Raw genomic sequence first — 12,605 nt, forward strand, 5'->3', positions numbered from 1 at the left:
TCAGAAACAGTAGGGAAAAGGTTACAATATGTCATGCGCAAATTTGGTAGATTTATTTTGGAGTTTTCCCAGGTTCAATAGCTGATGAAAAAACTTGCCATTTTCTGTTAGTCCTGTGTGCTAGAAATTGTGTTGGTTTTAATTGTGTTGTCTGAATTTTATGGGAGATAACTGACAGATAGACTGCCTAAGCTGTGTTCTTGCCAAAATCACAATGACCCCTGAGGAACTTCCTGAGTATGACCAAAAATGTGCAAGACTAAAGGGGAATGGCACTAAATGAATTGCTCCTTCAGGCAGCCAACACAGGCACAATGGGTCAAAGAGTTTCCTTTTGTACTGCATTAATTCCATAATTCTGCAGATACTTCAAGGAGCTGAAGCTTACGCTGAAGTTAGATAAATTGCTAAGAGAGGGGTTTCGGGTTGAGCATAAATACTTGTGTAGGTAATTCGGCTGTACTTTTATGTAGTTCAAAGGAATTATTTTCATTCCACCTGATTGGACACATTGCTAGGGCAGGTGGAACTTGAAGCTGAATTTTCAGGCCCAGGGGTTAGGAGACTCCCATGCACCATCAGACTCTAATTTCAAGGAAGTCTAAGTCATTTAGAAATGGATCATTATGATAGTTATTTAATTAGTAGCTTTATAAGCTAATCTGTTGAATGGCTCAAAGAATATAAGAACTAGGAGTAGGAAATGCACACCCTCAAGGCTACACCTTCATTTGAAACAATCATGGCCTATCTCATCTTGGCTGGAACTCCACTCTCTTGCCTGCTTACCACAACGTTTCAGCCCATTACTAATTGAAAATCTGTCTATCCCCATCTTAAATTTACTCAATGTCCCAGCATCCACCACAGAATTCCACAGATTTTTGACCCTTTGAGGGAAGTGATTTCTCTTCATCTCTGTTTTAAATCTTCACCCTCTTGTCCTAGATTACTCGACATGTGGAAACATTTTTCTATGTCTACTTTGTCTATCGCCTTCAGCATCTTAAATATTCAAATTGGATCTCTTTTCATTCTGGTAAACCTGAGAGAGTACAGGCCTAAGCTACTCAATCTCTCTTTGTAAGACAAACCTCTCATCTCTGGAATCAATGTAGTGAACCTCCTGTGAACTGCCTCTAATACAATTACATCCCTCCTCAAGTAAGAGGACCAAAAATGTACACAGTACTCCAGGTGCAGTCTGACTAAAGGTGTTTTCTAATCAACCTGATCAAAGATGGTATTTTATTGAACCCGGATCTCCTAACTCAGATATGGGAGATCAATACATGCTAATCATGGTCCTATCATTTATGTAAGATCCAACTGGTCTTTTAGTTCCTAATGAAGGGCTTATGCCCGAATGTCGATTCGCCTGCTCCTCGGCTGTGCTTTTCCAGCACCACACTCTCAACTCTGATCTCTAGCATCTGCAGTCCTCACTTTCTCCTAGGTCTTTTAACCAAGGAAAGATGGAGTCAGCAATTGCTTGATTGGCATTCTGCCCATTATTTTAACATTGGTCTGCCATTCTGGGTATGAAGAAGATAACTCTGATTGTCTTTGCCACCTCCAGATTTGTGACCTTGAAGTACATTGTTTGAGCTCCTTTTGGTGGCAATCCAACAGTGTCTCTCTTAATCCCTCCATTACTGAAACCCATCAATTTCCATCACTTATTGAAATGTTGTGTTTGTGTTTTGTCCAGAATCCTTTCTTTGTTTTCAGCCACTCTTCTTCACTCTAAGTCTGCATTCTTACAAAGTGCCCTGAAATGATATATGAACATCCAGTCCAAATGGTTGACGGTCAACTCAATGACTTGAACATTGTACTCCTTATCTGCTGTTTTATCAGCTTTCTGCTTTAACTGGAATTTGCTTTATTACACCATCGTTTCCCAGTCGAGTTCTGTTTTTGCATGGAATGTAAAATCAGAAGAGCCAAAGTCTATTGGATAGAGCTAACACAAATGAGATCAACACTCCATCACATCAATAGATGCACATATCAGCTTTAGGATATGAGTTAAGTGTAACTGGGATTTTTTTAAAACAAGGCTTTATCGTGTTGATTGTGGAATTTATAAGGAATGGCTGCCATAGTGGACCAAGCCTGATACTGCAATCCCACATTCTACCCTCTTCCTGGCAGATTCCCCTGAGAACCAACATTTGCTAAATAACTTATTTCATGGATCTTAGAGTCTGGTACTTGACAAACATGGTCACTTCATTAGATACCAGCACCAGTTAAATAGTTGCCAAGGCTCATAGCTATTTGACATAAAGTGCCCCGTGATACATGTAGCATTGGCAGAGTACCTGTGAAATTCTCGACCAATTACCAGGGATCCACTTGGGAGTTCAAGAATTTGCATTCTATAGTCATAGTTATTCAAAAAGTTATTGCCCCATTCATAAAATATTAATTATAGTCTTTGCTTTCAATAATATTGTTGCATTGTGATGGACAATGAGAGCTGCGATGATGCCATTCCTTACATGGAATAATGGCATTTGATTAGATTAGATTACATTACATTACAATGTGGAAACAGGCCCTTCGGCCCAACAAGTCCACACCGACCCGCCGAAGCGCAACCCACCCATACCCCTACATTTACCCCTTACCTAACACTACGGGCAATTTAGCATGGCCAATTCACCTGACCCTGCACATCTTTGGACTGTGGGAGGAAACCGGAGCACCCGGAGGAAACCCACACAGACACGGGGAGAACGTGCAAACTCCACACAGTCAGTCGCCTGAGTCGGGAATTGAACCCAACGGGTCTCTAGCGCTGTGAGGCAACGGTGCTAACCACTGTGCCACCGTGCTGCAACGTAACCAGTGATTCAAATGTTTCTTTTTATTTAGTCAGAAAATGCAGATATCCAGCAGACCGAACTTAAAAATATGTATACTTTCCTCCCCTGAAGTGTTACTTTCTGAGAGGGGGCATCAATTTTAAAATCTAGCTTCGAATCCCAATGATACAAAAGGTTACCAAATGTCATCAAACTTGCAATAATGTTGCATGAAATGGTTTTGTACCACATTGTACAACTAAATCAGTCACATATCAGTCGATAGCTGAAAATGTGTTGCTGGAAAAGCGCAGCAGGTCAGGCAGCATCCAAGGAACAGGAGAATCGACGTTTCGGGCATAAGCCCTTCTTCAGGAATGAGGCCTCGTGTTGATTGTGGAATTTATAAGGAATGGCCAGGGATCCACTTCTCGACCAATTACCAGGGATGCGCTTTTCCAGCAACACATTTTCAGCTCTGATCTCCAGCATCTGCAGCCCTCACTTTCTCCACATATCAATCGATAGTCCAGCTCAGGAAGAGGGCAGAGTCGTGGATTACATTTGTTAAAAAGTGACCGTGTTCCTCAAGTACCAGACTCTAAGACCTCTGAAACAAACAATTTAGTGAATGTTGGTTCTCAGAAGCTAATTCTCTGCCAGGAAGAGGGTGGGATGAGAGATTGCAGCATCAGGCAGCCATTCCTTATAATTTCTAGAATCATCATGGTAAAGACCTGTTCTCAAAAATCCCAGTTACACTGAACCCATGCCCTTGAGCTGGCAATTGCATCAGTTGATGTGTGGGAATTGCTGATCTCACTTGTGTCAGCTCTATCCAATACTCTTTGGCTGTTCAGTTTTGCGCAAATTCCATGTAAAACAGGAGCAGTGCTAGGAAATGATGGCATAATTGAAGCACGTTCAAGGTAAAATGATTGATCAAAAGATGAAGGCTTTGAATTTAGATCAGACCCAAAAATGTGCAGCTGGTGGGAAAGAATACATTACAAGTACCTGTTATCAGGGTCAAAGGGGTCACGTGGATTTGATGTTCGCGAATTTGATCATTTGCTGGACTCCAGCATGGAGCCAGCATTACTCATATTTGGCTGGGACAAGGGGGAGGAAATTGTTTATAAAAGGCTAGCACTGTATTAAAGGCATGCAACACTTCTTAAAGGGGAGATGGCTCCTGACTTTAGAGAAACGTCACAAATGAAATAATGTTTGTAGGTGATCCTGGGGATACTTAGGACCTCTAATGTAGTGTATTGAAAAAAAAATATTTATATAGAAGCATGTGTGACTGCAAGATGTCAGAAATAACCTTACAGCCAAATACATACTTCCTTGGGATAGTTACAGTTGTAATGTAGTCGATATGTCAAGTCAATTATATGCACAGCATGTTCCCACAAACACATGGCAATGACTGAGTAGCTTGCTTTTATGATGTTGATAGATAAAAAAACATCAGGGATCAATTATCTGATTCTTTCAAAGTCATGTCATGGAATCTTTCACATCCAGATTGAGCAGATGGGCACTGGTTTAACATCACATCTGAAAGACAGGACATACTCAGTATCACACTGGAATATCAGCTGAAAGTTTGTGGTTAGTCCTGGAGTGTATTGTGATTGAAATCACAGCCTTCTAATTCAAGAAAGAATGATATTCACTGACCCATGATTAACATTAGAAATCCTAGTCCAGATAGTGGACTGCAGCATACTTTTAGTACCAGTTTTGCTAGCTTGATCTGTTGTTGTCATATCCACCAGAACCATCTGAGATGTTTTAAATAGATTCATTGCATTGATCATTCTTTTTGTAATGCGTCAAAGATGTTTATAACAAGTAGGAAGGAATGCCCACATGTCTCTGACAGAAATGAGGCTCAGTTATATAAAAAACAAAAGAACTGTGGATACTGCAAGTCAGAAACCAAAAGAGAAATTTCTGGAAAAGCTCAACAGGTCTGGCAGTATCAATAGAGAAAAATCAGTTAACATTTCCAGCCCAGTGACCCTTGTGCAGTTCTGAGCTTTTCTAGCAATTTCTGTTTTTGTAGGCTCAGTTAAATGTTCATTACACAGCATTTAATAACTGAGTGCTCCTCCCAATAACAGTCCTTTATATCCTGACGAGCAAAGCTTATCTTATGATATCAGTTAACCCTGTCAGTTAGTATCTGCCTTAGACAATCAACAGAAGGAATGAGACTTCCTCTCGGGTTACAATTCCTTCCAGGTAACATTTCCCTTGCTGGTGGAAAGATTTCACTGAGGAGGACAATCTTAGGACCTTAGTTCCTTGAGTATGGTGTAATATAGAAAACAGTTTAATTACTCCACTCGAGTTGTCAAATTTGAATCTTACTCCCTTATTCTTTCCTCACAACCGCAAAGCCCACATCCTCAGTGCTGAGGGAACCCTCTCTCCTCTTCCCATCACTCACTTTGAATCTTTACATATCACTAAACGATCTTCCTCAACTTCTCACATATCCTCACTTTCTACTTGCTTTGCTACTGCAATCCTTACATCCCGATATCTCACACTTTATACACTGCATTTGTTTACAATGACAGTGTCACATCGATCAGATGTTCACGTACATCTTGTGACAAGTAGATGCAGCTGGCCTTGAGAAGCAAAGCATGCTGGGTATCACGAGCAAAGTTTGTAGAGAGTGACCATATTGGAGGGGATATGACACAGGGCTTCTTTATACTGTGAGCTTTTATGCCTTTTGATGTCACACTGTGCATGAAAACTGCAGTTGTCCTCACCAGCCACTTCCTACATTTGACTTTCATTATTACAGGCAAAGGATTTTTATTACAATACTTTAGTACTTTAACATGATTGGTGCCGAATAAGGTGGAAAGTGTATTCCAAAATGAAATGAATTGCACATGCTGCCTGTTGTGTTGAATCATGTGGTAGTAGGTTTGTGACTTTAAATCAATCACAGCACTATCGAGATTTTAGGCCCAATTTTCTAAATGCACGTTCCCAGTCAAAATTCCTGCCATCCTGGAATTATAAGTATTAATTGATCTGACATGATGGAAGAATACAGAGAAACCTCGATTATCCAGCATTCGATTATCTGAATATCGAATTATCCGGCAAGATCGCGCAGCCCCAATGCTCAGCTAAACTATGTTATCCGGCATTTGATTATCCGAATATCAAATTATCCGGCAAGATCGCACGGTCCCAATGCTCAGCTAAACTATGTTATCTGGCATTCGATTATCTGGAATTCAATTAACCAAAAGAAATACTGCCCACCCATGTCCTTTGGATAATCGAGGTTCCTCTGTATAGGGAAAATCAAAACCTTTCCTCAGAGTATTATTGATGGGTTAGAAACATTCCATGATAATATAAAGTGTGAAGCATCTCTGGAAAGAATGTGTGTAAGGGGCTAAGTGATATTTCTTGTCACTTGCCTTCCAATATTCCATCCTTTGGATTACCTCAAAATTGCTAAAATGCTTTGTTTGCAATCATCCTTCAGTTCAGCCTTTCTCTGGGAAAAGACAATTACGTCATAGATATTTTTGTGTTTTTGTGGTTGCATATCCCTTGAGTACACCACAGCTAATGCTATTGTATTTCTCTTTATACAGACCTGCAGCCACTGCTGTAATATCACTAGCCTTTGGCCAATACATACTGGAGCCATTTTTTATGCCCTGCAGAATCCCAGAAATTGCGATCAAACTGGTCACTACCATTGGCATCAGTAAGTTTCCTCCCATTGTGTGTACTATTGACATAAATTTTTAATATATTTCATTACCTAACTTTTAACAAAAGTACCAAAATGGGAATTTTACAGTATTATGGGCTAAAATGGCATGGAAAATGATTATGCAATGTCTCAAGAGGCAATAAATTAGGATGTGCAAATCTCCATTTCCCAACAGCTGATCTGTTGTACTAATTGGTCAATTACATTAGTTCTGAAACATTGCACTGAATTTTCATTTCAAGATAGATGTGAGTTTAGGTATATCCATTCTGGCAGTTTATTGCTACCTGCCCATGTGCAAGTCTGTCAACATGTTCCTGTCTCTTTTCTATTTCTGGTGTAGTTGCTTATGGTACAGTGACCCAACATCAACAACAATTGGCAAATTTTAATTCTCTCAGAAGTGTTTATCAAATTCAGTCCACTAAAGTATTAACTGATGGGAATTTTCACACCCTGTCACTCTGATATCATTAGAACCTCGAGCTGGAATGGTGGCAGCCATCTGCAGAGGTGGTGAGATACCCGGACAATATTAAAAAGCATCCGAGCATGGATGTTGAGAGTTAGGTGGAGGACAACCGTGGCCACAAGTCATGCTGTGGAGTACTTGCCCATCTGCAGTAAGTCCTGACTGCTGTCCCACAGTACCTTTTGATCCATTGTTAAGTTTACAGAGGATGCCTTCTCTTGAGACATCAGAGATAGTGCCCACCTCTTCCAGCGAGGTTGCCATGTGCTGGTGTTTTGGGTGCTTCCCCTAGCTTTCTCAGCAGCACACCCTACCCTCCATCTTGAAAACCTCTTCCAGGGTCCTGCCATGGTCACTTTGAGACACTATCCAGTGCTGTTGATCTTGGATCATACCAACTTTTCTGAAACAGCTGGAGATTTCATTAACCAATGTATTAGAAACAGGGAAGAACACGGGTGTTTTCATTATGAGCGGGTATTGTTAAGTCAACTTGATCTACAGGGTCAAGAGGTGTCAGCCACCCATTTTATTCAATTTCCATTGGATTCAATGAAGGTCAGTATAGAGTGGACTGTAAAACAAGAACATAGTCAAAATTAAAACAATTGCTGAAAATAATTGCCGGAAAATGTCAGATGGTCCGACTATATCTGTGGAGAGAAAAGCAGTGTTAATATTTCAGACCCAGTAGCAACCAGTTCATTTATATTTCTGGCTCTCTTCAGTTCTGAAGAAGATTAAAATAGAACTGAGAGTCATAGAGTCATAGAGAGGTACAGCATGGAAACAGACCCTTCGGTCCAACCCGTCCATGCCAACCAGATATCCCAACCCAATCTAGTCCCACCTGCCAGCACCTGGCCTATATCCCTCCAAACCCTTCCTATTCATATACCCATCCAAATGCCTCTCAAATGTTGCAATTGTACCAGCCTCCACCACTTCCTCTGGCAGCTCATTCTATACCCGTACCACCTTCTGTGTGAAACAGTTGCCCCTTAGGTCTCTTTTATATCTTTTTCCTCTCACCCTAAACCTATGCCCTCTAGTTCTGAACTCTCCGAACCCAGGGAAAAGGCTTTGTCTATTTACCCTATCCATGCCCCTCATAATTTTGTAAACCTCTATAAGGTCACCCCTCAGCCTCCGATTCTCCAGGGAAAACAGCCCCAGCCTGTTCAGCCTCTCCCTGTAGCTCAAATTCTCCAACCCTGGCGACATCCTTGTAAATCTTTTCTGAACCCTTTCAAGTTTCACAACATCTTTCCAATAGGAAGGAGACCAGAATTGCATACAATATTCCAACAGTGGCCTAACCAATGTCTAGTACAGCCATAACATGACCTCCCAACTCCTGTACTCAATACTCTGTCCAATAAAAGAAAGCATACCAAACGCCTTCTTCACTATCCTATCGACCTGCGACTCCACTTTCAAGGAGCTATGAACCTGCACTCCAAGGTCTCTTTGTTCAGCAACACTCCCTGGGACCTTACCATTAAGTGTATAAGTCCTGCTAAGATTTGCTTTCTCAAAATGCAGTACCTCGCATTTATCTGAGTTAAATTCCATCTGCCCCTTCTCAGTCCAATGGCCCATCTGGTCAAGATCCTGTTGTAATCTGAGGTAACCTTCTTTGCTGTCCACTACACCTCCAATTTTGTGTCACCTGCAAACTTACTAACTGTACCTCTTATGCTCGCATCCGAATCATTTATATAAATGAAAACAAGTAGAGAACCCAGCACCGATCCTTGTGGCACTCCACTGGTCACAGGCCTCCAGTCTGAAAAACAACTCTCCACCACCACCCTCTGCCTTCTGCCTTAGAGCCAGTTCTGTATCCAAATGGCTAGTTCTCCCTGTATTCCATGAGATCTAACCTTGCTAATCAGTCTCCCATGGGGAACCTTGTCGAACGCCTTACTGAAATCCATATAGATCACATCTACCACTCTGCCCTCATCAATCCTCTTTGTTACTTCTTCAAGAAACTCAATCAAGTTTTTTGAGACATGATTTCCCACTCACAAAGCCATGTTGACTATCCCTAATCAGTCCTTGCCTTTCCAAATACAGGCACATCCTGTCCCTCAGGATTCCCTCCAACAACTTGCCCACCACCAAGGTCAGGCTCACTGGTCTATAGTTCCCTGGCTTGTTCCTACCACCTTTCTTAAACAGTGGCACCATGTTTGTCAACCACCAGTCTTCTGGCACCTCACCTGTGACTATCAATGATATAAATATCTCAGCAAGAGGCCCAGCTATCACTTCTCTAGCTTCCCACAGAGTTCTTGGGTACACCTGATCAGGTCCTGGGATTTATCCAACTTTATGCGTTACAAGACATCCAGCACTTCCTCCTCTGTAATCTGGACATTTTGCAAGATGTCACCATTCCCCTACATTCTATATCTTCCATATCCTTTTCCACAGTAAATACTGATGCAAAATATTCATTTAGTATCTCCCCCATTTTCTGTGGCTCCACACAAAGGCTGTCTTGCTGATCTTTGAGGAGGCCTATTCTCTCCCTAGTTACCCTTTTGTCCTTAATGTATTTGTAAAAACCCTTTTGATTCTCCTTAATTCTATTTGCCAAAGCTGTCTCATGTCACCTTTTTGCCCTCCTGATTTTCCTCTTAAGTATACTCCTACTTCCTTTATACTCTTCTAAGAATTCACTCAATCTATCCTGTCTATACCTAACTTATGCTTCCTTCTTTTTCTTAACCAAACTGTCAATTTCATTAGTCATCCAGCATTCCCTATACCTACCAGCCTTCCCTTTCACTCTGACAGGAATATACCTTCTCTGGATTCTTGTTATCTCATTTCTGAAGGCTTCCCATTTTCCAGCTGTACCTTTACCTGCGAACATCTGTCTCCAATCAACTTTCGAAGGCTCTTGCCTAATACTGTCAAAATTGACCTTTCTCCAATTTAGAACTTCAACTTTTTGATCTGGTCTATCCTTTTCCATCACGATTTTAAATCTAATAGAATTATGGTCACTGGCCCCAAAGTGCTCCCCCACTGACACCTCAGTCACCTGCCCTGCCTTACTTCCCAAGAGTAGGTCGAGTTTTGCACCTTCTCTAGTAGGTACATCCACATACTGATTCAGAAAATTGTCTTGTACACACTTAACAAATTCCTCTCCATCTAAATCTTTAACACTATGGCAGTCCCAGTCTACGTTTGGAAAGTTAAAACCCCCTACCATAACCACCCTATTATTCTTACAGAGAGCTGAGATACCCTTACAAGTTTGTTTCTCAATTTCCCTCTGACTATTGGGGGCGTCTATAATACAATCCCAATAAAGTGATCATCGCTTTCTTATTTCTCAGTTTCACCCAAATAACTTCCCTGGATGTATTTCCAGGAATATCCTCCCTCAGCATAGCTGTAATGCTAACCCTTATCAAATATGCCACTCCCCCATCTCTCTTGCCTCCCTTTCTATCCTTCCTGTAGCATTTGTATCCTGGAACATTAAGCTGCCAGTCCTGCCCATCCCTGAGCCATGTTTCCATAATTGCTATGATATCCCAGTCCAATGTTCCTAACCATGCCCTGAGTTCATCTGCCTTCCCTGTTAGGCCCCTTGCATTGAAATCAATTTATTAGTCCTATCTTGTCCCTGCCTGCCCAGACTGTTTGACTCACTTCTGTTCGCAACTGTACCAGTGGCAGATTGATGTCTTTCCTCACTATCTCCCTGGTTCCCACCCTCCCACCTTACTAGTTTAAATCCTCCTGTGCAGCTCTAGCAAATCTCCCTGCCAGTATATTAGTCCCCTTCCAATTTAGGTGCAATCCGTCCTTCTTGTACAGTCACTTCTACCCCAAAAGTTATTCCAATGATCCAAAAATGTGAATCCTTCTCCCATACACCAGCTCCTCAGCCATGCATTCATCTGCTCTACCCTCCTATTCCTGCCCTCACTAGCTCGTAGCACTGGGAGTAATCCAGATATTACTATTCTCGAGGACCTCCTTTTTAAATTTCTGCCTAACTCTCTGTAATTTCACTTCAGAATCTCAACCTTTTCCCGTCCAATGTCGTTGATTCCAATGTGAACAATGATCTCTTGCTGGCCCCTCTCCCCCGTGAGAACATTCTGCACCCTCTCTGAGACATTGTTGATCCTGGCACCAGGGAAACAACACACCATTCAGCTGTTTCGTTGCTGGCCATAGAAACATCTGTCTGTACCTCGGACTACAGGATCCCCTAACACATTGAATCTTTTGGAAGCCGATGTACCCCTCATTGCATTAGAGCCAGTCTCAATGCTAGAAACTTGGCTGTTCGTGGTACGTTCCCCTGAGAATCCATCACCCCCTACATTTTCCAAAACAGCACACCTGTTTGAAATGGGTATATCCACAAAAGACTCCTGCATTAGGTGCCTATCTCTCTTATCTTTTCCTGGAGTTAACCCATCTATGTGACTGTATCTGAGACTTCCCCCCTTCCTATAACTGCCATCCATCACATACTGTTGCTGTCTCAAATTCCTCATTGCATCTAACTGTTTCTCCAACCGATCCATTCACTCTAATAAGATTCGCATCCAACAGCATTTATGGCAGATATAATCTGCAGTAACCCTTAAACTCTCTTTAAACTCCCACATCTGACAAGAAGTACGTATCACTGCAAAGGCCATTTTTGCTCCTTCACAGTCACAGACCCAGAAAATAAAATTGTCTTCTTCCTCTACAAACACTGCCCCAGGTTAAATTAATAGTTTTGGCATATATTTTAAGTTTAATCAAGAGACATAGCTTCAAAAATATATAATCAAGAAAGAACCCACTCTAATCATTACTGCAGCCTTTCTGTTGGACACACTTAAAACAATGATTACCTTATCTGATTCTGTTTTGTGAACTTCGCCCAATAGGTTCCTCCAAGATTAGTTGTGAATTGCACTGTTTGTTAATTTTCTCAGACGCACTCCGATGTCCCAGCGATACATGAATTCAAAACAGCAAAGGCAGTAACTGTGCAGGTTCTCTGTCTCTCTCCCGCAATGACCTCACCATGTGTTTCCTTTGTCTGCTCTTCTCCCTTTTAAAACTGCTGTTGTTTTGACTTTTTTTTCCAAAGTTCCAAAACAATGCAGCGGCAAATGAAACAGTAATTGTTGCTCCTGGAATTCGAGGAAATCACTTCCAGCACCTATAATACCTCACAAAAAGGAGTAGCTGTTACAGACAGAAAGTTTTCCCAAAGTTAATGCATTAACTCTATTTCTGTTTCTTCAGATGTTGTCAGCACCTGCCTAATTTTGCAGCACTTTCTGTTTCTTTTTTTCCCAGTCCAGGTTAGCCCTCCTGCTTTTGATAGATTAGTTTAAAATTGATCAATTATTCAAACAATGTGACTGAGCAGTAAAGAAACCTGAGGTAGAATCAGAAGAACATTTAATAGGCTGTTAGGTGTTGAGAACATACCTTTAAGGATCTTCTTTACATTTTAATTATGTATTTTTCTGGTGGTCAGGTACGCTCTCAAAAATCTTGGTGC

At 41.4% G+C, this 12,605-nt stretch overlaps 1 protein-coding gene across 1 annotated transcript in view; it reads left to right on the forward strand.

Annotated features, from left to right (window-relative positions):
- Positions 1-12,605, forward strand: part of slc7a11 (solute carrier family 7 member 11) — a 193,133-nt gene that overhangs the window by 46,157 nt on the left and 134,371 nt on the right. Inside the window, exon 3 of the mRNA XM_043674092.2 lies at positions 6,461-6,576. Within this exon, the coding sequence (XP_043530027.2) occupies positions 6,461-6,576 (116 nt within the window). The remainder of the gene's footprint in view (positions 1-6,460; positions 6,577-12,605) is intronic.

The sequence above is a fragment of the Chiloscyllium plagiosum genome, unplaced genomic scaffold, assembly GCF_037043375.1.
Source record: "Chiloscyllium plagiosum isolate Xiang-an unplaced genomic scaffold, Cpla_swu_hap1 HiC_scaffold_36, whole genome shotgun sequence".
Lineage (NCBI taxonomy): Eukaryota > Metazoa > Chordata > Chondrichthyes > Orectolobiformes > Hemiscylliidae > Chiloscyllium > Chiloscyllium plagiosum.